The following is a 27,530-nucleotide window of genomic DNA, read 5'->3' on the forward strand; positions in this document are numbered from 1 at the left end:
GTTCTTCTCAAAATCAGGGTGCCCGGGCCCAAGCTGGGCTGGGGGTAGGGGTTAATAGCCACTCCCAGCAGCTGGATGGGCGCGAAATGACCTAAGTAATCGGCGCGCACCGCATTCATCATCACACCCCTCCCAACCGAATAGGAGCCTGATCACTGTTGAGTCGTCCGATCCGCGTCTGATAACACTTCGTTGGTTATTGTCGGACCCAAGTTCAGTGGTTACTGTTCTTACTCCATTACCGCCACGTTTCGCTAGTTTACTTTTGAAGTGAAAGTAAAACAGCTCTTGCAACGACTCAGACAGTCAGGGGCAGCACCTCAGGCTATTGGCGGTGGGAGGGGCAGACAGAAAACCAGAATGCCCCCATACGTCAGAAGCCTCGTGAAGGTAGGCCTCCTCAAACGAACGAACAAAAATATACGGACGGTCACGAGAGCTACCTCGATTACTCAGCCCAGGTTTTAATTTTAAGGACATCGATCACCACGGCGTATATATAAAATGATCTAGGTGGGTTACTAGCTGAAAATTGATGCAAGAGGAGGTGGCATAGTGTTTATACAAACGCTAGTTTATGAAACTCGTTCTGGCGCGTTCAAAAAGCGATATCAAGTAGAAAGCTCAATTAATCCTGGTAACGGTCACTTGCGCTTGTTTCCGAAACAAATTCTTGGGTTTGTCGTAGCCGTGCTTTAACGCCTGGTGATTTTGTTTTGAGGCCAGTCTATAACGCCTCCACAGGCTGATGTCAGTATCTCCCGGTATTCTTCCGGCCGATTTGGAAATGCGACAGCAGTAGAAGCATTGAGAGCTGTTAGCCAGAAACCAAAGCCAATGAAAAAGATTTAAAAAACGGGAACCAAAGACGCCCGAGTTTTGAGATTTCAACACAAATATTTAATCTATTCGAATCTTTTCGCATGCGGGGCCAAATCCAAATACACCCGCCCCACGGTACAATCCCACCTTGGAGCGAATCCCTGACTCCAGTGGAATCACTTGTATCCGATGCCGCCGTTGAAAAGAAACCCTGATGTGACGTCTTCCAGGTGGGCGTGTGACGCGTGAGGCACTCGGTGTGAAATGGCAGCACACCATTCAGCACGCCCTTCAACACGCCATTTAGCATGCCAACGCACCTGCGTGGAATAATAACATGCCAGTCCATCAGTGTGAAAACTAATTACGGCACTCCGCCGGCGTGAAATCGAAACCCCGCAGTCCACCGGTGTGACAATACCACGTCAGCCCGCCTACATGACATAATGACACGTCAGCTCACCTATATGGCATAATGTCACGTCAGCTCGCCTATATGGCATAATGACACGTCAGCTCACCTATATGACATAATGTCACGTCAGCCCATCTACATGAAATAATGCCATGTCAGCCCATCTACATGAAATAATGTCACGTCAGCTCACCTATATGGCATAATGTCACGTCAGCTCACCTATATGGCATAATGTCACGTCAGCTCACCTATATGGCATAATGTCACGTCAGCTCACCTATATGACATAATGTCACGTCAGCTCACCTATATGGCATAATGTCACGTCAGCTCACCTATATGACATAATGTCACGTCAGCTCACCTATATGACATAATGTCACGTCAGTCCACTTTTATGTAATAAAAACACACCAAACACCCTGTGTTTTATAAGGCCCACGCCAGTCCACTAGGACTGGATGGCTAGTGCGTCAGTCCACCAGGGCTAGATGGGAAGCATGTCAGTCCACCAGGGCTGGATGGGAAGCACGTCAGTCCACCAGGGCTGGATGGGAAGCACGTCAGGCCACCAGGGTTGGATGGGAAGCACGTCGGGCCACCAGGGCTGGATAAAAAAAACACCAGTCCACCAGGGCTAGATGGGAAGCATGTCAGTTCACCGGAGTTGAATGGGAAGCACGCCAGTCCACCTGTGTTCAACGGACAACACGTCTTTGCGCTCGGTGGGTCCGTTGCTTCTTTCACTGCTGGTTGATTACTGACGCCTCTGGGACGCAGCTGGGGTAAGTGTCCGTGCGAGGCTGACGAAGCGTGGTGTTTCAACACCCGCGGTCGGCAGCGGACTGGCCCTGGATTACCGTTCACGTGCGGGGGGCCGTGGGCGCGTTCAGCCGTTTGCTCGGTTGGCTGCCTCACCTGCGGCTCGTGTGACATCTTATTACACGGACACCTCAACTGCGACGGCCCAGCCCACCTGTTTTATCGCATGTGTGGCAGCCCAATGCACTCTCGCTGAGATACGGCAGCGCACGTGACCTGCTTCACGTGCGAAGCCACAGGTCAGCGCATATACGTGCGGCATCGCCAGTCCAGCCTGTTAATTTATTCCACTTACGGCGCGGCGTCAGGGGCGATCTACAGAGCGATGGCGATCCAGTGACCGTCGCCACGTCGGTACCCGACGTCTGTCACCTCCTGTCACTCGTGTGGCACACCAGTCCACCAGCCTTCCGCGCAGCTCCACCGTTCAGCAGGTGGTGATTGTGGTGACGTCCGCCACTGCCTGTGGCGTGGCCACCGCGCCGTCCGCTGGTGGGCAGGGTGGTGTGAAGCGGGGCAAGAGGCCTCTACCCGCCTCCCACAGCGCGTTCACTGGAGGCCGAATTGGTGTGGAGCCGGGCAAGGGCGATCTCCCGCATCCCTCCGCTTTGACCGCTGTTACTTCGCTGGCCTAGCCAACGATGATTAATGAAAACGGTCGCGACATCAAGAAGCCGTTTGAAGGCATAAATTAGCCGGTCGGTAGAGCTAGGGAGGGGCGAAGCCAGGAATTTCGTGAGAGAAAGAGAGAGCGAGAGAGAGAGGAGAGAGAGAGAGAGAGAGAGAGAGAGAGAGAGAGAGAGAGAGAGAGAGAGAGAGAGAGAGAGAGAGAGAGAGGCGAAGCGCTTGAGTGTGCAGCACGTGCAATCGTGCACGCCGGTCTTGAGCTTCCTGCCAGAAGCCATCCATAGTAAAAAATTAAAGCAATACGCGGGTGTAAGGGGCCGTCCCCCCCCCCCTCCGTTTGCCGCGTCCCCAGTGCTCCGTTTCTGGGGTAGGATAGCACGGCGGGTCGTAACATTCATCGTCACCAACAAAACATTGATGGATAGAGAGTTCACCTGAGAATTGTCGTGAGCGAGGAGGGAGACCGTGAGAGGACGGGTATAGGAAAGAGAAAGAGAGGGAACGGATGGGGAACGGAGTTTGGGACACAGAGTGGGGAGCGAGGTGATGGGACGAAGAGCGGGGAGGGGGAGCTAGAGCAGCGGAGGTGGAGAGAGCCGCAGGGTGGACAGCGCGCCAGCAGCCAGAGTTATGTGCTTCATTTGCGCCATTCTTCGAAACGACAACAGCCGCGGGGGATCGCGGGCCGGACCGCCAGCCAGGGACCAGTCGATAGCGCCGGCCCAGATCCGGGGACGGCGCGGGCGGGCGCCACGCCGGCGGCTGCAGGGCGGCGCGTGGAGGACGGACCAGACGCCACGCCGGCGGCTGCAGGGCGGCGCGTGGAGGACGGACCAGACGCCACGCCGGCGGCTGCAGGGCGGCGCGAAGAGGACGGACCAGACACCACGCCGGCGGCTGCAGGGCGGCGCGTGGAGGACGGACCAGACGCCACGCCGGCGGCTGCAGGGCGGCGCGAAGAGGACGGACCAGACACCACGCCGGCGGCTGCAGGGCGGCGCGTGGAGGACGGACCAGACGCCACGCCGGCGGCTGCAGGGCGGCGCGAAGAGGACGGACCAGACACCACGCCGGCGGCTGCAGGGCGGCGCGTGGAGGACGGACCAGACACCACGCCGGCGGCTGCAGGGCGGCGCGTGGAGGACGGACCAGACACCACGCCGGCGGCTGCAGGGCGGCGCGCGGAGGACGGACCAGACACCACAGAACTGACACATAAAGGACAATGGCAGCTGCGGAACAGACACATAAAGGACAATCCAGACACTAGGCTGGCAGCTGCGGGACAGGCACATAAAGGATGGACTAGACACTTGGCTGACAGCTGCAGAACATGAACACAAACCATGCATCACTCTGGCGGTTGTGGACTGTTCTCGGGCTAGTTGGCAGACAGCACGCTTTCACTGTGCACCTTCAAGGCATGTCCACACTTCATGTATCGACTAACTCAGCACCGACAGTCGTTGTCATGCGGGAAATGTTGTGGGCTGGCACTGGCGGCTTGTTTTGGACTTCGTCGCATTGTTTCCAGACCAATATTGAACAATTTTGACCGCTTATGTCGTCAGAGTCAGATAACACCGCCATTAGGCCCGCTCAGTTTTCCGATTAGCCCTAAACACTAGTTCCTGCTCGCAGGTCCGATGTGTGCATGCTGTCGAAATTGGCCACGATTTTCTTAATCAGCCAGTTTGGATTCCGGACTGCTATAGCGTCCATCGATCACGCTGGGCCCTCCCGTAGCCGTCGCAGCTGGACTCCACAGGCTACCGGACGGCGACGGCCATTGCGAGAGCAACCGTTGTAAGAAAACGGACGAGTCTGCCCTACACGGACGGCTGCCGTGATGAGGCGAACGATGTCGTAGCACTATGTTTGCGTGTGGTGTATTAGTATCGGAATCAGTATATTGGAAACCATCCACGTGGTGGCTGTTACGGTTTCAGGCCACACAGGCGCAATATGAAAAGGCACACACAATAGGTATAAAAAATGATACGAAAAATAGTCGAGTCAAAACAGACCTACCAATGCACTACGCGCCGGATCAGATCAGTTGTCAGTGGTCAAAGTCACATCGCGTTTAGGATCTTGAGCGTGCTCAGTGTTGAGGCACGGGGGACGTACGACTGGCAGGCGGTTCCAAGCTGCTGCGGCTCGATACGAGAACGCCCTCAATGTGGTGGTTAGTCGGTGTCTGCGCAGGTGTAGGCTACCTCTGTCTGAGGCGCGCGATTCACGATTCGAGACAGCGGCTAGCGGGGCAAAAAGCGAGCGGAGTTGCCGAGGCGTGCTTGCCTTCTTTAGCGCCCTAAACAATTTGATCACGGCGTGGTGTGATCGCCACCATGACCGCGATCTTTGGCTATCCAATGGAATTTAGAACCAGAGTTATATGATGGTGTTTTTTGGAGTCGATGATTTTTCTCGCAGCAAAGTTTTTTTTAAAATTTTGCGTGTTTCACTCTTGTTCGCCCTACCCCATGCGCACAAGCAGTACGTGATATGAGGGAATACGCACGTCTGGATGATGATATTGAGAAGATCTAAAGTAAAGTAGCGGCGGAATTTGTGCAGATAAATGAGGATGTCATTGCATTTTTTCACAACGCTCGAGATATGGGCACCCCAGGACAGACCGGAGCCAACTATGTCGTCGATAATTGTGATGCTGCTTGAGGCATGCATAGTCGAGCCGTTTACTTTAAAGAGGAAGTCAGCTGAGTTCTTAAATTTTGTTTTGACTCAACGAGCATAAAAACAATTCTTGCTTCGTTCATTCGAAAAGAGTTGGCACTGAACTAGTGCTGAAGCTCACGCATCGTACTTTCCAACTTGGTTTGAGGTCAGCGAGACCCGGTCCATCAGGGATTGTGCAGTTCACGTGCGTAAGAGATGAAGCAGCCATGAGTCAAGAAGATTGTTGGTAAACAAAATGAACAAAACTGGACCGATGATCGAGCCTTGGGGTGCACCGCATGACATGAAGAGAGTGAACCACCCTCCACGCACCACCTACTCTTGACCACCCAAACAGCTTTTAAAGCATCCCACATCGGTAACCCCATACCGAGACACTTTGGTGAGGAGAACGTTGTGGTCGACGCTGTCGAGCGCCTTTGGCAAATCGATCGTCGTTACCGATGACACAGGACGGTCGTCGGTGTCGGTGACCTGGCGTTCCACTGCGGCGAGTCCGGCATCCTCGGTTGAGCTGCGCGCCCTAAAAGCATACTAGGATGGATGGAGTAGCGCTGTCACGTTCAAATGTTCCGTCAGCTGTGTTCAAGCTACCCTTTTTAAGATCTTAGAGAGCGCACTTAGTGGAGATACGGGCTTATTATTGGATGAGACGGCCGGGTCATTTTGGTACCACACATGCGTCTTCCAGCTATCTGGACGAATTTTGATGACGAGAGACAAGTTGGTGAGTTTTAAAAGATGAGGACCGGCGACTGAAAAAAATGTTCCCGCACAGCTTGGAGTCGGACCTCATCCAGGCGTACTGCCTGCGATGTACCCAGACGCTGAACACAATAACAGCTCTGGTAGCGTCGCTGATCGGAGTGAGAAGCCAGAGACGCACACGGTGAGCAGTCTGGGGTTTTTGGAACCGGCACTCGCTGCGCTCCGCAGGCTGGCCGCGACGCGGGGCCCCACGGCAGCGAAGTGGCGGATGAGCTTGTCCGCCGTCACCTCGGCTTTCTCGGGACTGACTGCAGACGCGGCCTCGGCCGGCGTCGAGGCTGCCATGGCAAACCTTCTGAAGGTAGGCCAGGGGCCGTGGCGGTCAGTCTCGCCGCAAAGGAACTGGCGCCTTGCTGCAACTAGACGGCTCTTCACCTGACTGCGAAGTGGCGCAAAGTCGGACCCGCTCTCCGGCGGGCACAGACACAGCCAGACGTCGCGCACGCTGTCTCGCTCGAACGTGAGCTCTTGCAGAGCCCGGTCGTCGGTCAACCAGGGGTAGTGCGGTTTGGAGACGCGCTTCCTTCTAACTGGGCAGCGGCGGCTCACCACAGCGTCCCACACAGTCATGAAGTGCCGCAGGCACGCGTTGACGTCAGCGGCGGCATTCACCTGGATCCAGTCAGATGACAAAAGTCGAGACAGATGGCACTGGAGTCTGCGCGTTCCCAGGAGCAGTTGCTCAGGAGCTCAGGAGCAGGAGCATGTTTATTTTCATCCAGCTTGCTGATTAGCGAGCGGACGTTCAGGTGTCGAATCCTGAGCTGAGCACCGGGACGTACAGGGGGTCGAGTGGCGTCACCCTGCCTCTGTTCGCCGGTGTTGCCACGGGCGCACTCAGGAGGCGCGGGCAGCACCTATATGAGGGCGCGGTCGTACGCCGGGCGGAGGTGGCGTCCAAGTGGCGGTGAGGTCGTACTGCAGCACCGTCGGTCCGCGTCACTGTCGATGCGATGTCGTCGCTGCTCCTCGCGCTGTCCGGCACAGATGCCCCGTCGTCTCCCTCGTCCAGCCCAATACATCCGCTTCTTCTCAGCCACCGCGCGGGGTCTGGGATTGATGCGCTCCGTGCACGGCACGGCCACCCCGCTACTCCAGGGCCTGGCGCCGCCTCTGTGCAGCAGCCAGGCGGCTGTAGCCGGAGCGGCCGTGTAACATGGGACGTGTTAGGGTTTTTTTACGAGATATCCTTGCATGACGGGCCGCGCCTCTGTCACGCGATGCCTGACGGTCTCGCTCTGATGGCGTCGGGATTTGACGGTCTCACTCTGATGGCGTCGGGATCTGACGGTCTCGCTCTGATGGCGTCGGGATCTGTCGGGTTCGCTCTGATGGCGTCGGGATCTGACGGTCTCGCTCTGATGGCGTCGAGATCTGACGGTCTCACTCTGATGGCGTCGGGATCTGACGGTCTCGCTCTAATGGCGTCGGGATCTTGCAGGAGCGGCGATCGAGAAGCTGTGCGCGCTGCAGGCCGAGTCGAAGACCACAGACAAGGGCACGCTAGTCCGCGCGGCGCGTTGCCTCCTCTCCAGCGTCACGAAGGTGCTCCTGCTGGCCGACACGGTGGTCGTCAAGCAGCTCATTCTCTCCAAGGACAAGGTGAGCGTACATCACGGCCCGGCTCGGCGGCGGCGGGGCTCAAGCAAATCATGTCGATGGGCAGCGGGTCGAGGCAAACAATGAGAATGAGATATACTCCCACCCTAACTGGATGCCAAGGTCCACCATAGATCGAGGTGTATAAATCGACCAGGCGATGTTATAACAGCGGTGTCGGCACGCGAGACAGCTGACAGTGATTGCTGTGCAGAAGACTGATGGCAACGGGGTGGATTTGCCAATGATCCATGAACGTAGAGAAAGGAACAATGAACACGGCATTTGCAGATTTCTGCAAGAAATAAAACTAGCCGAATGTTTTTATCTTTATACTCGTGTTCAATTATTTACGAATCACTCCAACAAGTGGCTTATTGTTTAATTTGATACTTTTGTTAATAGATTTTCAACAGTCAGAGTTGCTATCAGGCCCTCGGGTGCGCAACATTGCACGATACCAGTAAACTGATCCTTTGACGATAAGCCATAGGATATGAAAGGATATGAGAACAAAAGATCATCTAGATGGTTTGAATTTTATAAGTTGCTGAAAGATCTGCGACATTATTGGACGAATGGATTGCCATTTTTGTGAATTTTTACAGACCTGTGAGCAGAAACAGGCGCAAATTCACCGGTTATACTAGGCAAGTGTATGCTATCAACAACGGCACTGGAAGCAGTAATCATTTTGTTAAGCTTAGTCCTGAGTTTTGTCTGCTGGCTCTTTTGTGATGCGATGGAATTTCTTGTCGTCGTTCAAGATATCTTTCAACTTCTCATAATATTTATTCTCGTCAAGTATTGCGCAAAGCGATGATGTGTTCGCTCGCCGAATAATGATATCCTCCTTTTCTCGAAGTTTCTTTGCCGCCGTCCCGAGTGCTAATGCAAATGTCTCGCTCCAGTCATTTCCACGCTTTTTCGTGCTTTCCCCTCATAAGCTGTTCTTTTGATCCTTGTTCACGACAACCCTGTCATCTTTTCCCACTTTCATGATCTCCTGGAAAACGTTTCTAGTTCTACTTTCTTCTTAAGGTTTTCGCATTTCGTCAAAATATGGCAATTATGCCCAAAATTAAGTAACTCTTCTTTTTTCGATGAGGTTGTGGTGTGGTAATTTGACGTAACTATCTGCAGTTTCCGGTAATACTCTGCGTTTGCCATGGAGCTTCGAGAGCTTTCTCAAAATTATATTTTTATAAGGCGTCCAGAATCACCTTCTGTCACGTCAAGTTTGTCAAACACTTAAAATTTTAGTTCATGTGCAGGGCAACATACCCGCAACTACTTTCCTAAAGCCGTTGTCTTTATGTTAAGGATATCACGCGCCTTCTTCCTCCGCTCCAGCTCGTGGTTCACTAGCTGCTCTCCATACCCTTTGGTAAAACCGCCTGTCTTGACTGGCTGGTCGCGCAGTTTTATGTGGGTACATTCAATATGTGCGAAAGTAACAATAGGATTTTGTGTCGTTTCAATTTGGTCTTACCTCCATCGTCTTCTGGGTATGAAAGAATGTTCTGAAAATAGTGGTACACAATTTGTATGCTTAAAAGCTCACAACTCGTTTTTTTCTCCAGCCATATTTTTCCGATGATGAGAAAAGATCTCGAAACGTAAGAATGTACAAATGGACGAGTACATCGATGATTTTGCACGAACTGTTTTTCATATATATATATATATATATATATATATATATATATATATATATATATATATATATATGTATAAATTTATATTTTTTCATATATATATGTATGTATGTGTGTGTGTGCATATATATATATATATATATATATATATAATGTGTGTATATGACGTAATATGTTCATATAGCAGGCATACAATAAGGGCTTGATACTGCTTCGACGTTCCCTTTATTAATTACATTTCAAACTATAAAAATGCAGCAACTGTACACGCGGCATAATAGAGACGTCAAACACCGTCCTAAACACTAGCTTGGGCCCGCGAAATCAACGGCTCCAAAGCCTCAGGTTCTTAGGGAGAACATTGGAGAGAAGGCATATTTTCCATCAACAAATGTAAATTGAATGCGTGAATGAAACACACAAAAGTGACATTGGATAAAAGCATGCAATTTTTTCCATCCACGGAGCATCACCACCAAAGTATGTTGTTATTGTAAAGCTAAAGGAGGGCCTCTTGTATTCAGCTGAGCATAACCGCTCACTGCAAATAAAACTGTTAATGAAAGATGTTTGAAACCTTTGTCAATTTCGTTTCGGTATGCAGAATCATTACACGACACGACGACACGAGTCGTCCGTGAGGGAGATGAGATGGAAGGTTGTTCAAGAAGGTACCGAAGAGCGTATGACACACCAAGGAGGGACAACTTGAGTCAACACCAGAGAGGGAGAGAGAGACAACTGGCTGTTACCACCTGCTGCCGACCAGCAGCGTAACTCTCCAACCGACTTCGGATCAATGCTGTACCACTGCAGCTTTGTCAGAAAGACGCCGTGGTCGACACTGTCAAAAGCATGAATTAGATCAATGACGGCGACAATGTGCTCAGCGTCAATCCGGCGTACTACCCACTCAACGTCGCCAATGAGAGGACAACGTGCTGAGTGGCAAGGTCTGTAAGCATACTGTGATAGAGCTACAAGATCGTGGGTATCGGGGTGGGACGACAGGTGTCAGCCGACAGCACAAGACTTTCACATATTTTGGATAGCACAGACAAAATTGATATAAGTCTGAAATTACTACCGATGGCACGAAGGCCAGATTTGTGAAAAAGGGTGACGAAGACAACCTGTCAGGGATCGAGAAAAATATGAGAGGCGAAAGAGTTGTTAATGAGATGAAAAAAATGTGGTCCAATAACAGGGAAACATTTACCCAAGGCATGCAAGGGAAACGCGATCAAGCCCACTACCCTGGATGATGGCAGTTCGTTCATAGCCCTCAATAGTTCGGGCAAAGATGTAGGACGCACGCTCAGACTGGCAATGGTCACACATAGTGGCCTTGGTGGAGGAAGGAACCGCCAAGTCTGCCCCTGCCACTTAGCAGCGATGGGTGGGCCGACGGAAGCGAAGTGCTGGTTGAAGTCGTCAACCTTTCCCGTGAACAGGTCATCAGTGCCTCCCCCCCCCCCCCCCCCATCTCTTTTCGCTGGCTGCTCAGAAAAGTTTTTTAACGCCTCGCTAGAAACCAGCACAAATGGCATGGCATCGCACAAGAAAGTACACCTCGACCTCGAAAAGCGGCCTTTCGTGCGGTTCCGATGGCCTGGTAAGGCGATAGATCGTTGTGTTTGTGTTAAGTGGTGTTATGGCCCGATATTCGCACCATACTCGATACGCGCCATCGCGCTTCCGCATCAGCTGTCGCAGGCCAGCGCTATCCTAAAGCCATGGACGGCGAGAATGATGACGGGGAGATACGGTTTTAAGGGGGCAGTGCACGTTCACCACACTACACCTCACGGACAAGAACTCGGTACTTTTCTGCTCAACTTCCTCATTCCGGTAAACTGGAGTCCATCCCGCCTGCAGAAGAGCGAAGCCGAGAACCATTCGGAGCATGCAAGTAATCGATCAGAGTCACTTTCAGCTCTTATCGTCCAAACCCTGTTGGAACTTATAAAATGTTGCAGTCGTTTTAAAGCATTAAATAGCAGCGATATGCGCTACGGATCATCCCTGCAAACGAAGTCTTCTTGAACAATTATTGATAGGCTGCGTAATTGTAAGCCTTTGTAAAGTTTCCGATATTTCCATTTTATGCATTTAATTTACTTTGACTGTGGCGCGCGGTGTACCCTGCAATACCAATGCCTAAAACTTTAACGCATGTGCTTTTAATATTTTGGGATACTCTAAGAATAATGCCAATTCAGAAACCACGGCAACGTTAATTCGCATTATTAGTAGGGTACCTGCAAGGTGCCAGATTTACCTAAAATCTGACTGTACTTTTCGTACCTGGTAATGGCAGCATACCAAGCCTGAGGTATGAGTTCAAGTTGGTGACTCTACCTAGCGTGAGTATTAATCATAGTGTCCATTACCCACACACCGGCAAAGACACCGGCATACTCATCACGTATGCCAGATGCACGTGCCGCGGTCTGCCATCCCACGCAGCGGTGCCACTCTTAGATCGTTACGAGCCTGATGGCGGTCTCGGCGGCACCCCCGCTTCGACGAACTCGTTTGTCGAGTGTCGTGCTTGGACAGCGCAGCGTGATCGAATTTGCGGCGGAATTGAGGAGGTTCGATGCGTCGGCGGCGGGCGCCAAACGGTCGCGCTGCCGACAGTGGCCAGCACCGCTGCCGACAATGGCCAGTACCGCTGCCGACAGTGGCCAGTACCGCTGCCGACAATGGCCTGTCCCGCTACCGACAGCGACCAGTCCCGCTGCCGGCAGCGGCCAGTCTCCCTGCCGGCAGTGGCCAGTCTCCCCGCCGACAGGGGCCAGTCCTCCTGCCGACAGCGGCCAGTTCCCCTGCCGACAGTGGCCAGTCCCTCCGCCGACAGAGGCCAGACCCCCGCCGACAGGGGCCAGTCCCTCCGCCGGCAGCGGCCAGCCCCTCCGCCGACAGAGGCCAGACCCCCGCCGACAGGGGCCAGTCCCCCTGCCGACAGCGGCCAGCCACCTTGCCGACAGCGGCCAGTCCCCCCGCCGACAGGGGCCCGTCCCTCCGCTGACAGTCAAGTTGCCGACAGCGGCCAGTCCCACCGCCGACGGGTAATTACCGGCCAGCAGCGGCGCGCCGCGAGCTGTAAAAGCACGGGCGCAGCTGCGTCCGTCGACACCGTCCGTCGACACCGTCGCAGACAGCCCGGCGGGATGGGTTGCCGGGCCGTTCGATAGCGCGCTTCTCGTGGGAGATTTGGCGACGCGGCGCGGCTGGCGGCGATGGTTGTCAACAGGGCGGCCCGCCGGCCCGGCGGCTGTCAGCCGGCAGTCCCAGCTACGGCTGACACTTGACACACTCGGCGGACATTCGTCGCCTGTTTAACAGCGGCTCGTCAGGCACCACGAAGCGGTCAGCCACTGTCATGTAGATTTTCAGCCCTTTCGTCCTGTGGTGCACTTCTATCCTTTGCCCTGCGGACAGAGAGACTGGACTGTATGAAAGTGCAGATAACTTACAAGGAATTGGCATTGGTGTCCACACTACAGTCAGCGATGTTGAATAAACTTTATGATTCCGTACAATAGGTGACAATGGATGTCAGCGGTGGCAAAGCTGTGTGGAACTAGATAGAGCATCTGCACACGACTGGCCACAGCACATATCATTGTGCTTTTCAGGCAAGTGGCGGAAGCATTTACCTGCCAAAGATGGTCTCGTCATCGCGTTGCATAGCGCACTCATATTTTCACAGTCAGTCATGCTGCATGGAAGCCATGGCCAGCATTTACAACACAAGTTATGCGCGACTACTCCTCTGTATTTCAACCATCACTCAAAGGTACATGCATTATGAACGCCTCTAAAACGAATCGCTTGAGGAACCACGGCACGTTCGCCTACAGTTTCTGCAGCCGGCCAGCCTTCCGCCATAGCCCCGCATCGCTACCTACTCTGGCGGGCACCACGCCGCTCCCACCACCTGAAGCTCCGCGATCCCCACCACCACACGGCCGTAAAAGCACTCTTACCGAGCGTGACCGCAGGCAGTAACGATCAGCTGATCCACTGTGAGGCCATATCGTTCGCCGTAATCGACGCGCGCCCGCCTCGCGGCCCGCTGAACTGGCGCATTCATCGCAGCCGTCCAACGGGGCGGACGCGCGGCAGTGGCCCGTGGTGAGGGCGGGGCGCGGCCTGGCCCGGCGTAAATACCGCGCCACAGGTGAGACTCGGCGAGCCGGCGGCGCCGCTCCGTCACGCCACGGCGGGGAACGGGGTGCGGTGGAGGGCACGGGCCTCGCAGAGAGACAGGATGTAGTGGAGGGCACGAACCTGGCGGAGAGGTGGGGTGTGGTGGAGGGCACGGGCCTCGCCGAGAGACAGGATGCAGTGGAGGGCACAGACCTGGCGGAGAGGCAGTGTGTCTACGGCCAGCATAAAGGCGGTCACTGAAGGTTGAAGGTCATACAGATGTTCTGAATGCAATCCGTAATGCACGAGGAGCTTCTTTTGGTCCTTCAGATATTTTCTTTCTGGTTGACTCGTTTGCTGTATCTTACGTTCATGGCAAGCTGGTGCTTGCTTGGTGGTGATAGTGGCTCATATACAGCTATACTCCCTGGCGATATCTTCTGGTGTGCTCATGTGGTGTGCTGACAATATTTCTTGCACCTAGATATCTTACCTCTGGGGGCCTTTTCACTGGGGACGTCTCCTTTCGTCTTGCACATGGCTGATAATTTACACCCGCCTCCCTCTCCCCTGGAAATTCATCCGTCGCTCCTTTCCCTCCCGTGAGGTCTCCTCTCTCATTCCGCGTAGCTGGTGAATCCTCAGCCATTATTCTTTTTCCGGCGACACCGCCTCCATCTATCTTCGGCCGGTGACCCCCCTCCCCCCCTCACATCGTGTCCTCCGGCAGCCGCGATGGCGGCCGGCCGGCATCCTCGCCGATCCACCCGGCTCGCTCGAGGGTCGTCGAGCCTCCGCGCTCCGTCGATCTGCCCTGAGGGCCATCGGCGGCGGGCTGACTCGCCGAGCGGGCCCGCCGCCGATGGCAGTCGCCGCACCGGCCCGGAAGTGGCGGCTTCCGGCGGACCGATTTGCGTCTGGGCGCCGCCGCCAGCCAGGCGCGATGTCGCGTTTTCCGGCCGCGGAAGAGGGGCATCGCTGCTCTGGCGTCCGACTGGAGCGCTCTCCGGACAAGTGACGGGCAGACCCGTCAGTGTCAGCGAGGTCTTATTGCTGGCAGCTGTGCAGCCGCCGAAAGCGACTCGAACAATCCCCGCCGAGAGTGACTCGGCACACTCTCGCCGACAGTGACTCGGCCACTCCCACCGACGGTGACCCGGACACTCCCACTAACAGTGACTCGGTCACCCCTGCCGGCAGTGACTCGTACCGTCCCGTCGACAGTGACTCGTACACTTCCACCGACAGTGACTCGGACAGTTCCACTAACGGAAGCTTTGATTTGGGCACTCGCTGAGTGACTTGAAAACGCTTTTGGAGTAACTCCGGCATTCTCTCAACAGCACCACCGACAGCCCCTACACCAAAGCCTCTGGTAGACCCTCGTCGATAGAGCTGCTGACAACGCCGCCGCCGATCTCCCCGACAGCCCCTCCGACCGTTCCTCATCGACACGGCTGCTGACAGCGCCGCCGCCAGTCCCTTCGACAGCGCCTCCGGCAGTTCCTCATCGACACGGCTGCTGACAGCGCCGTCGATAGTCCCTTCGACAGCGCCTCCGGCGGTTCCTCATCGACACGGCTGCTGACAGCGCCGTCGATAGTCCCTTCGACAGCGCCTCCGGCAGTTCCTCATCGACACGGCTGCTGACAGCGCCGCCGCCAGTCCCTTCGACAGCGCCTCCGACCGTTCCTCATCGACACGGCTGCTGACAGCGCCGCCGCCAGTCCCTTCGACAGCGCCTCCGGCAGTTCCTCATCGACACGGCTGCTGACAGCGCCGCCGCCAGTCCCTTCGACAGCGCCTCCGGCGGTTCCTCATCGACGGGGCTGCTGACAGCGCCATCGACAGTCCCCTCGACAGCGCCTCCGGCGGTTCCTCTCCGCCAACAGCACGGCTGACAGGGCGGCCGACAGCTCCTTTACAACGCCGGCGCCGGATGCACCGCTTCAGGCCGCCGCCGGTGACTAAGCGGCGCCCCGCCCCTGAACGGCAAGACCCCACGGCGTCCCGCGGCGGGTCTCGGCCGTTTCCATCCGGCGGTACGGCCGGGCAGCGGCCGGCAGCCGGTGGTCGTAACGGCGCCTGGCCGCTCGCGCCGGCGACGACGGTGGCGGCGTTCGACGCTGACAGGCGGGTTAGGAGGACTGTAGGTCCGGCGGCTTCTGTTGGCTTTGTCGACTGACGTCAGCTGGGTTCAGTAGCTTTGGGATGGCGGAATTTAAAGGGAGCAGATGAGGACTGGACCCGGCCACCATAGCTGTTATGCCAAACTCGGGAAGAAGCGAAGGTCATGAGGACATTTCTGCTGTGAATTGAATGCTGCAATGAAACTTCGCTTCAACTATCATCTGCGGGCGCGACATGCGGTGTTTTTGTGGAATGTGAGTGAGACATGAAAAGGGAAAGTAAGTGAAGAAATGTGTCAAGTTATGAATAAGTGACCTTTCATTACATATCCGCTCACAAACCATGAAACTAGAGAACCGTGGCACTGTTCGACAATTGAATGAAATGCTTCATACCAATACTAAAAGTATTTTAGATGAAGGAAAATACTAGTTTTCCGAAATTGAATTATTTCAGGTAAGCTATGTTTACGCATCCAAAATGTATATGTTCCGTGATGCTGCACTGTTCCTCCTCTTCGGGCTTTTTTAGACTTCATGAGATAGTCACGTCTTAGGTAAAACATTCCCATAAATTTGATCACGCCGTCCAAGTGTCCCATATGTTGCAGATATGCTCAGCTCGGTTCATAGCTGGCTGAATGATGGACACTGAAGTCCAATGCGTTATACGAATGCTCCCGTTCGTGCTACACATTATTCAACGGTGTCTGTAAATTATGCCCGACATCATGGAGATTGTGCTGGAGGATTGGTTGAGGCACTATGCAAGGTGTGTGTGTACATGCACAAACTACAAACTAAGTATGACGAAATCAACGTTGGTCGCCAAATTGTACAAAATATAAATAGGATTGTTGACACTTAAGAAAGCATAATGACTCAAACGGTAAAACACGTGCTGACAATGATGCACACCGTCTATGATGATTACGCCAGTCATGCATAAATAAAGTGAAAGGTGACTGAGAGCTAAGCTTGCTTGTTGAGCTCTTGGAACGATGTTTTGATTATGACAGCCTACAGAAAATTAAGGTTATTTCTATTTGATTTGATCGTGTTGATGGCAGTGTTCCCAGTGAGGTCGTTTTAGGTGCTGTTCCGGCGGTGCTCCTGCCCGATATGTTCTTTTGGGGCGACGTTAGCCAAGAGCGTGATTAACCGTCTTGAGAGTGTAGTGATACTGGCAACATGGTTTGACCGCTTCAGGATTCTCCAATCTCTTAAGTCGCAACAAAACTTGCAAACTACATTGGTGCGTTTTAAAACGTCAGATTTGGCTGTAAGGCTATTTTTCATGATGAGTTAGGCGACTAAGACATGATCAGTGTTATCCTGTCTTCCTGGTTGACCGATTTGGTACTATTTTCCCCAAGACACGCTCGTCTGTCCAATAGCCATCAGAAATTTGATTCCGATAGAACAGTATGATCTCATTGACTTGACGTTGGAATTTGCTTGTTCTTGTTTGATATCGCAACATGAAGTTGGTGCTTTCATGCCGATGGTTTTGTTGGAATAGCCATTATTTAAGGCTTGAGGACTGGCTTGATACGCTTCAGGACAATGCGCAGCCGTGCCCAATCAGAGTAGAGTTTCGAGGCTCTCCGGGGGTAGGAACGCACTACGCTGGTTTTATAACGTTCGGGACACTGACTTTGACACGGAGGCACCGTTCAGCACCTGATGACTTTTTACACTAATGCTACAAATTTGTGTTGACCCGTGATCTGGTCATGGTGCCAAAGTTAAAAAATGGAATGGAAATGTTGACGCTTAGACGGTTGCCCCACTGACATGGGGTTTAGATGGTTGCCCCACGTCAGTGGGGCAACCGTCTACACCTCTTGCACCTCCGTGTATGGGTTGTGCTCATCTGACAGGAGACTCTCTGTTCGCAGGCGGTCCGCACACTCACCCGTCTGGAGAGCGTTACAAACTTCACCGAGTTCGTCAAAGCCTTTAGCCAGTTCGGCCAAGAAATGGTGGAGTTTGCTCATCTTACTGGTAAGCAGAACATGATTTCAACTCGGGCGCAAGTTGAATTATTTTCTTAATTGAGAATTACATTTAGGAGACAACGACATGATTCCTGTGGCGTGCGTGCGTCTCTTAGGCCGAAAGTGAGGGGCGGCGCCACCGATTTTTGACAGGGAGGGGGACGCGGTCATAATACCATCACGACACATCAATAAAAGGAAATGGCCGAAGAATCATGGGCTTAATAATCGGCGGTGCCGTAAATGATCTGTGTTATGGAAACTCCCCATATATCTTGAGGTACACCACCGTTGGTCATGGGCGCGGGAACCGGGGGAGGGGGGGGGGGGGTAGGGGATGAGACTCAGAGCTTTCTGGAAATTTAACACTAATCCTTTTTGGCGTTGATTGGAAAGACATAATCCTAATGGCTATAATCCCCTCGTCCTCCCAACGTGAGCGGACGTCCGTTACTCCGTGCCGGCGGAGATCATATTATCCCAGTGTCGTAGTTTCTTCTCAGCACAGTGTATGTTATTTGATTTATTAGCATCTAAATCAGTTCGCCATATAATGCGTAAGCGTGTAAACGTATGTATGTACTGTGACAAAATCTAGCAGGGTGATGTTTCATGTATTTTTACCCCGCATCTACCCTTTGGCTTGGTTGATTAATTCCAAATTTGTTTCCTGTTTATGGAAAAACCCTAACAGAGAGTGAATGTGGCCTTTTATTACGGTGTCAAGGAGGCATCCCAATGACATGTTGTCCCACGCTGAACTATGTGATCCTCATCGCAAGGTTTACATGCTCCTTTCAGATGTCCACCAACACCTCGTCTTGTGCGGTCCTGGGCGCAGCCAAACGTTCTTTGATTTGATGCGTTTGGACTGGCGGAAGCGACGCATGAACTGGATGCATTTGGTTCAGGCGAAGGCGAGCACATAATATGCTGCTGCTGGGTCGATCCTTCCTCTGCGTCGCCATAAAGCAAAGCAAGCTATAAGTTCCTGCCGCAGACCGAGGGCGCATTCAACTGTGGGTGAACTCGCCGGCAGGGTCATGGGAAGACGGTCAAGTGTGGTGACTTCAGGGATGAGTTCCAGCGCGCTGCGCCTCACGTTGCGGGGAACGGACAGGGGGAGAGGTGTAAATATGGCCACCGAGGACTACATTTGCCCTTTGGCAAACGGGAAAACGCGGTTCCTCCTCCCTTCTCTGGTGCCGCTGCGCCTGGGCGTCTCCGAAAGGCTGGTGTGCACAGCTTCTGCGTAACCTGGATACAAGTGTTAGGAGCTGGAAAATAAGGCAGGAATGGGTGAAATTGTGTCTCTTCCGGGACAAACGTCACATGTTGAAACACAATGGACTTCAGGCAAAGCACATTTCAAGTGAGTTTTCATGTACAGTACGCATTGAAAATCCTTGCCGACTCGTGGGAGTCATTTGTAACCATGGGCGTAGGAACAGGGAGGCCAGAGGGCCATGTCCCCCTCCCACTTCTCAAGGTGGGGGGCAGCAATGTTAACTAACCCCCCCCCCCGCCACTTTTCAGGTTAAGGTTGCATTTGGATTACCTTCGCACTACGTTTAAAATGCATGCCGATTTACCTAGTTCACCCGCCACCTCCCTTAAGATGCGTCATCTTTTTCGCTTGCTCATTGGCCATCGCTTAGTGTTACAGCCGCAAGGCCTACGCCACACGGCTTGGAGACTGCAACGCCGGGCGTCGAAGCTGTTATTGCTATGACTTGCGAGCTTGCGTGTTCGAGACCATATTACGTAGTTTTCTTATCAGTGATCAACTCTGACAGGATATTAAACATTTTAAGACGAACATCGGTTAGCCATGTTCATACGAATTAGGAACCTCATTTCATCTACAATCTACAGTCAGTGATAAATCAATATCTCTGAAGAACACAGAAAAACACGGAACTGGAGTCTGTGTGACAACCATCGGACCACCTGCAGTAATCAGGGATGTTGTTGCGTCAATGGGGGTTCCTATGCTGATTCAGAGCCAAATACACGGGTCAGAAGACCTCCCGTGTCAGGGATGGGAACAACGTGATATGACATATCATTTTAATGGCCTCCGGATTGACCAGGAGATCTCCCGTGCCACCAGAATAATAGCCAGAAGACACTTTGCGATGGAACGGAATTGCCCTTCAGCTCTTGTCCGGAAATGGTAATGTACCCCTGGTGTTCTACTCGGGAGGCCCCTTGCCCACAAGGAAAAAGGGGTCTTATTATTGATGAGTAAATGGGTGTCTTTTTATTGTTGAATAGGGTGGGACGTAATGAGCTTTAAAAACGAGGAAGGCTATGCCATGTTTGCCTGAGAACGCTCGTTTTTTCAGAACGCATTTTTGAAACAAATCACATCAAAATACTTGAACATGCCCGCCCGCAACCTCGAGAGCAAGACCAAGGATGATCTGGGTTGCAACGTCCGTAAAACCGAAAAGTTTCGGTCATTGCAAGTGCCACCAGACGGCGGGCGCCGTGTTAATCTATATTCTGGATAGATAAATAGCTGCAAAAACACGCAAAATGGAGATTTTACCTTCACCCTTCAGCTCAACCACCAGATTCCAGCCCCACTCCGCGGTGCTTTAAGGGTCAATCCGTCCTTTTCATCATTCTAAAAATTGCACACGTGAAATATGCGCTCAGACTGCCTTCTAAATGTAAGACCGGATGTCATGAAGCGTTCAAGGATGTTTCCAGAAGCGTCGTCATTTTCATCCACACGTTGGCCACAACTTGATATTAGCTGCTAGATCGACGCTGCGCGGCCTACGGAGACTGCAACGCCTGGGGTCGAGGGTTGTGTTTCTAAGATTTTCGAGTGCGCATGCTCAAAATTGCATCACATAACTTGTATTACAAGTCGATTACAGTGTTTAAAAGTAATCATTTCAGAAGCGTCATCGTTTTCGCCCACCCGTGGGCCACGGCTAAATATTAGCTACTGGGCTAACGCTCCGCGGGCTAAGGAGACTGCAGCGTCTGGTATCGCGGTTTTGTTGCTAAGAGTTGCGAGCGCGCATGTTAAAAAACGCGTTACATAAATTGTATCACTAATCGATTCTGACTGAATGGTGAACATTTTCAGACAAACATGGCTTGGCCATGTTAATACACATTGCTGATCACTCTATCTGCAATTAAATTTTCATTTTCAAATTTGGGTCAAACATGTCGATCTACAATCTACCTTCACAATCTCCTCATTGTCTTTTGAACCCAGACAAAACAATTTGACAAGGCTACTGAATTCTATCGGTTTAGGAAGAGTCAACTAGCCATTGTAAATCAAGACAGATGATTGATTGATTATGAAATTGGTTATTATCACAGATGTGTCGAATAGGCAAGACTGTGCACCAGTGAGAAACAGCTCTAGAACCAGATCTTGCATAGCAGACATAACATTTGAATAAAGAGCAGTAACAACCGCCGTCCCTACCCCCCCCCCCCCCCCGCCTGGTCATCGGGCTCGCTTTACAGAAAAAAGTTCCTAAAGTGCACCCTGAGCCTGCCTCCCCCTACTTTTTGAAACGCTCCTACGCCTATGTTTGTAGCCCATTAAATATTTTTTAGTGCGCCGTAAAAATTAAACGACGTAATTCCGGCGAAATTCTCTGTACCATTTCCTCGGGCCAGTGACCAAATCCTCAGGGGATCCAGATGAAAAAATGCCGGAAGATGGAAAGTGTATTAAGCTTTTGTCTGATTGGCAGTCATGCAGAAAATACGGACACAGTCACTTAGGACTAATGCTCTTGGTTTGATTTCTGCCGGTTCACCCAGACGCTGCCGAAATGCTCATTGAAAGCCATTCCGCTACAGGTAATAAGACCATATAATGTTTAAAGATTAAACACAGGGGTGCCGGTAGTGTAGTGGTTAACGCGTCTGCGTTAACCACTGCGCATCTGGGAAACCAGAGGTACGGGGTTCGATTCCCCGCGGTGCCCGCCCTTCCTGCCAGGGTGAGAGGCAGGCGACGCCATATAGCCTTAGCAGCTGGGTGCGTCGTAAAGCCCCAATGACACACACACACACACACACGCACAAAGATTCAACACAAGCAGTAAATGCAGATGAAGCACGTAACGGAACGCTTCAGCAATATTCACCTAACATGTTCTTACCTGAGCAAGTTATGAGAGTTCAAACTTCTAGACTTTGACCTCAGTCTAATCTAGGCCAGCGCAGTGACGGTTCGAATTTCAAAATTTCCCCCGAGTAGAAAACCGATGGTACTACAGGGGGGGGGGGGGGGGACGGGACGTCCTCCGGCTGAGCCTGGCTGAGATCTTCATTCCAATTGTCTTCATTTCAAATCGAAACTCTATCACACCAAAGCTATTTGAAAGACGGTTGTTCGAAGACATGATAGTAGTGGATTAGAATATAAGTTCAGCAGCACAACTCCTCAAGATTACGCAAATTGTGATCCCTCGATCATGAAAATGAATGACGAACGCATGATATCCTGACGCTATCATGAGAGGTACTTATAGGCACTTAAATGACTCAAGGTGCGCAGTAAACAAAAAACTTACAAAAAACAGCCTGGCTCCTATATTTGTTTCTAAAGCTTCTGGGAAAAAACATGACAGCAGAGGTGGTGATAGCGCGGCGTGGGCATTGGTGGAAAGCGCACGAAAAGTACCTGTGATAAGGAATATTGCATAGAAGAACGTGCACTTAAAATCAATATTTTCAATATTGGTTTTCACTTTCCCCCTTGAGAATGACTTATATTCCTAGGCTGCAGGCACGTCATGATCTAATCACCTCCTAATCCGGTTTTAAAATCTAGGCATGAAAGGGGTAGTGAATGTGCAGGATCGGTATAGGGGAATATCGCCGAGCGGTCTTTTGTAGTCGCACTAGCTTTGTAGCAATGCCTAATCCTACCGGTGGGAGATACCTGTATTTTGATGAAAATTGGGAATATGGCTCGTTAGTGGAAGTTTGTATGTGAATAATATTTATTTTTCCCGCAAGAAGGCTGTTGGGAAAGAGGGACTGCCCTCCCTGTCCCACGATAGAGGGAGACGTCTCCCGCTGTCCCTCCCTCTGTGGCGCCGCTCCTGCTAACAGCATATCATTGCTTAAGACATCAAATGTAACTTTCTGGGTCGTTTTTCAATTTAGACGTTTCACTGTCCATGCATGTGCACTGAACGTTTTGCTGTGATCTGCAAAGCCCTTGCTCATAATTCGAAAATGATGACCCCAGGAACTATAAATCAGCGACCGAATCATGACGTCTGAAGCTCGACACTGACGTCATGCTTCGCTATCGGCGAAGAGAAGCTCACTTTGTGAGGCCTATGGTCAGCACTACACGTCACGTGTTACTTCAGCACGTCCTGCAGCACGCCCACGCTGCACCTCCTCGTGCTCCGCGTCCCCGGCTGGCCGCCGTGTTCTCGGCAGCGTGCCCGCTGGCATCGTGAATACATTCGCAGTCGACGACGCGGCGTAAACGGCCAGCTCCGAAATGAAGCATTGTGCGGCTTAGCATACATCATTTCGGCCGAGGAAATGTGGCGCGGCGAGCGGTGGCGGGGTGCGACTGCCGCCGCACCCGAGTCGCACGGGAGTCGGCGGGGGAACGGAGGGGAGGGGGGGGGGGACTGGGCGGACAGAGAGGAGCGAAGATGAAGGAGGGGTCAGTTCGCCTTTATTTGCAATGACGTAACACAGTTTGAAGTGTATAACTATTCTCAGAAACGGTTCATTATGCATACTGTTGGCGGCGAGCAATTCACTGTCAATCGTTTTCTTTGCAAATTGTTCTTAAAGGGCTTCAACGCGAACAGCGATGACTAGGTTTTCCTAGCCTTATAATAAGCTGTCGAGCCTTCCGTGCAATATGCTTTAAAAGCTGGATTTTTGGTTGTGATGATGCAACACGTTATCGTAAGCACTGGTTTGCCTCCTCTCCGGCTATGTTCAGAAAAGACACCAGTGCAAGTAACACAAATAGCATGAGCCCACACCATCTCATAGGATGAGTGGCACGGGATTTCATTGCATGTTTTTATGGTCCATTTATTGCATATGGCGTCATATTCTGATGTATGATGCTGCAGATGGGCTTTCAGAGTTTCAAAGTTAGAGCTGACTTTTGCATTGCATGTATATTTTTGAGCTGTGCTATGTAACGTTTGCGTTTATGCATCCACTGTCAACACGTCACTGATGGAGACAAGCTCTCGGGCCGACCGTTACATTCGCTTCGCCCACCAATCTGCTGAGGTCTGCCGTCGCTCAGTCTCCGTTCCTCCTGAGGACGAGAGCGTGACCCGCGGCGGCCGGGCCAGACGGGGCATCCCTGAATCAGCAGCGCCCGCCTCTCACGTGCCGGCGGCTCAGCGCGGGCCGCGTGACCGCCGCGACGGCTGCGCGCCGCGGCGCCCGGCCCGCGCCGCGTTCGCCGCCCGGCCACCATATCGACCGGCGCCGCGCAGCCTGGTCGGAATCGCCGGGATCGCGCGGTGGGCCTGCCCAGCGCGGCGGAGCGGGTCGCGCGCTATCACCGTGTTCGTCTTCCATCATTATGTTATCTTGCTATTTTTCTGCTGTTAAGTTGTTGTTTTACGTTGCTACTTGATTATGCTACGACGCTATTATTTTTCAGATGTTCACTACCTTCTGAAAGTACAGATCGACATATTGGTGTAAGCCTACGTCGGTTTTTATTTTTCAACTTGGATGTTAAGAGGTGGAAAAACATCCGCCAGTGTGTCTCGAACACGCAACGTTTCTGTCATCAGCAAGGACGCGGAAAACAGGGAGGGGGTGGTGGAGAGCGGGGCGGCTCTCCCCCGCCCCCCATTTAAAAGCTGGGGCACGCCCCCTACCCGCACAACTTGGAGGGTCTGTGGGGGGCTCACACTGGTATGTTAAGTGCCTATTCCAAACTGTAAAGAGACTATGTCAGCCTGTACAAGTCTATTGTGACCTATCGAGGCCCATTCTGGCCTATTTCGGATCCATTCTGACCAAAAGAAGGCACTTCTGAGCCTGCAGAGGACCCGTTCTGACCTGCAGAAGGCCCATATTTCAGTGTGAAGTGACCATTCTGGTCTGTGGAAGGCCCATTCTGCCCTTGAGGGCCCATTCTGGCCATTAGCGTGCCCATTTTGGTCTGTACAGGGCCCTTACGAGCTGTAGAGGGTCCATTATTGGCTGTAGCTCCCATCATTCTGGCCTGAAGAGCATTCTGGCCTGTAGAGGGCCATTGCTGACTGTGGCGGACCGATTTTGACCTGTAGGGGCCGTTGTGGGCTGTAGATGGCCCATTCTGATATGTGGAAGGCCTGTTACCGACTGTGGAAGGTCCATCATCTACAGGGCCCCTTCGCGGTTGTAGAGGACCCATGGCTGGCTGTAGAGTGCGTATTCTGGCCGGTAGAGGGCTCATTCTGGCCTCTCATTAGCCCGTTCTATGACCCGTAGAGGAACTCATTCAGGCCTGTAGACGGCCGTTTCTGTCCTACAGACGGCATATTATCGACTATAGAGTGCCCGTTCTAACCCATAGTGTTTCCATTCCGCACTGTAGGGGGCCGATTCCAAATGAAGAGGGACCTATTATTGACTGCGGCAGGCCTATGTTGTCCTGCAGAGGACCCATTTCGATCCTATGGGACCCATTCTGGCCTGTGGAGAGCCCATCATTGTTCGTAAAGGGTCCATTCCAGCTTGAAGGAGGCTCACTTTTAACACTAGGGGGTCATGTTGACGTTTTGGAGTTTGTTCTGCCCACCTTGAACATAGTTCCTGCGCCCCTGGTCGCCAGACCTGTAAGCATACCACTGCGGGCGGCACGTCTACCACGCCCAATTGCGGTGTTCCACTGCCAGCGAGCGGCGGATTTTAGCGCGCTGTTTGTGTGGCGTTCGCCCGACGCCGCCGGTGTTTCCGGACTGGGCATTAGGTGTGAAACGTGGCGAGAATTCGGGAGGGCTGCCGAGAGCTCCGCTATCGTCGCCACCCGCGGCGCACGCGCGGACAGCTCAGCGTAACATGGCTATGTGGTGCTCGGAGAATTATTATACGACTCGCGTGCTGTCGGGGTAGTAGCGTGTCGGACACTTCTCGCCTTACGATGGGTGTAAATGTTACGATTGCTGGCGGTGCAATCTCTCGCTCCAATTGCAGTGGTGACGTCAGCAGGCCGGTAGATGGGTTTGGACTCGTGTCTCCACAAACGGTGGGGAGGGGGGCGACAATCCTGCCCGCTGAACTTAGCTGCTTTCGGGGAGGATGATTGAAAATATGTGTTGAGTGCATGTGCCTGCCTGCCCTGGGCAGAGAAATGTGTGGGATCCACACATTTTCAGCGCGGCAGGTTTCTGCACTGTCAGCAGGTCTCGCCCCTGAGGGTCCCCTTGCCCGTCCAGTCACTGACTCCTGACCCACGGCTGACTCCGCTGACCTCGCTGAACCCGGCGCGCCTGCTGCCCGCAGGGTCTCGGCAGAGTGACCTGAAGGATGAGAGACGGCGGGCCCAGATTACTGTGGCCAGGCAGGTGCTCGAAAGGTCAACCATGATGCTTCTGACGTCTTCCAAGGTGAGCCCGGCCAGGGCGTGACGAGTCTCGCGCACGTGCAGTGCATGCCAAGCAGGAGTTGTGCCCGCCGCGGAAGCCACGCCGCCGCGATCGCTGCGGGCAGTATCGAGATGACGTCATTCGCGCTGAATGAACGCAGCCGTGCGCGTAAATGGTTGACGCGTAATGTCACATCGTCGAGCGGCGTTTGCTTGTAGAATGCAGGAAATCGCAGTCCAGCGGACCACTGCGTTTGGGGCGTCTAGCCAAGCGCGGATGGTGTTGAGGTGTTCAGGCCGCTGCTAAAGCGGTCTGCTTGCAGTGACATGTCTTGTGTTCGGCCAGATCTGCGATACAGGAATTTGATACGGAAGGAACGAAAATGTTTCGCAATGGTGCCATGCCATTTTTCTTGCTAGTGGGATAGCGATGTGGTCGCGTGTCACGACGCATCGACAGCAACCCGTCAGAAGTGCTTGGCCTAGTAGACACGAAATGGCCTCGATGTTGATATTGCAGTGATGTGTTTGCCATAGTCCACTGACAAAATCTCCAAACCTACCAAAACTTTTCCCAAAGCTGAAACGCAAAAATTGTCCTAAAATTTGCAATCTTAATGAATTTTTCAGGGAATTTTCCAGTGGGATTTTTTAAATATCCTCAAATGAATGCATCAGACATGTATTGGAATGCACCATGATTTGAAACAGCTCTAAGCTTCTGGTACCAGCTTTTCCTACCAAGCGAAGCATGGCAAATATGTCAGTAGGATGTTTCAGCCAGCTTGAATCTTGCCCCAAAAGCAACTCTCGTTTGCTTCCTTTGTGGCACTACCTGTCAGCAAGTATACTCTAGCAATGCAAATATCACTGGGCCTTTAGTATTTATCCTTCATATATTGAGCTAATCCCAAAAACACGTACCAATCCGCGATTGAATTTTGCTCACGTGCTGTCCCAACAACATAGTGGATAAATTCGGCCAAATTTCAGTTTTTCAAAAACGAAATAAATGAACTTCACAGCAATGCTCTACCCTTACAGAGACCTGATGTTGAAATATTACCTTCCGGTGGGTGTATCAGTCGACTGAACATTTTTGCATGATAGAAGAACGGATGTTCAAAAATCTAGATATGCAGTGTCATGACCCATACACAAACGTATGCACTCCATATTTGTTAGGACAGCAGCTGTGCAAAATGGGGTATGCCTAATATGGGTATCGGTTGTATTATTTTGTTAGGGTCCTACCCC

The 27,530-nt window shown here is 52.4% G+C and overlaps 1 protein-coding gene across 1 annotated transcript in view; it reads left to right on the forward strand.

The window, feature by feature from the left end:
- LOC119090086 (alpha-catulin-like) overlaps nucleotides 1–27,530 on the forward strand; it is a 48,570-nt gene that overhangs the window by 4,589 nt on the left and 16,451 nt on the right. Inside the window, exons 2-4 of the mRNA XM_037212880.1 lie at nucleotides 7,602–7,762; nucleotides 17,606–17,711; nucleotides 26,192–26,295. Coding sequence (XP_037068775.1) covers nucleotides 7,602–7,762; nucleotides 17,606–17,711; nucleotides 26,192–26,295 — 371 coding nt within the window. The remainder of the gene's footprint in view (nucleotides 1–7,601; nucleotides 7,763–17,605; nucleotides 17,712–26,191; nucleotides 26,296–27,530) is intronic.

This window comes from Pollicipes pollicipes, unplaced genomic scaffold (genome assembly GCF_011947565.3).
Source record: "Pollicipes pollicipes isolate AB1234 unplaced genomic scaffold, Ppol_2.1 Scaffold_3087;HRSCAF=3621_pilon_pilon_pilon, whole genome shotgun sequence".
Taxonomy (NCBI): domain Eukaryota; kingdom Metazoa; phylum Arthropoda; class Thecostraca; order Pollicipedomorpha; family Pollicipedidae; genus Pollicipes; species Pollicipes pollicipes.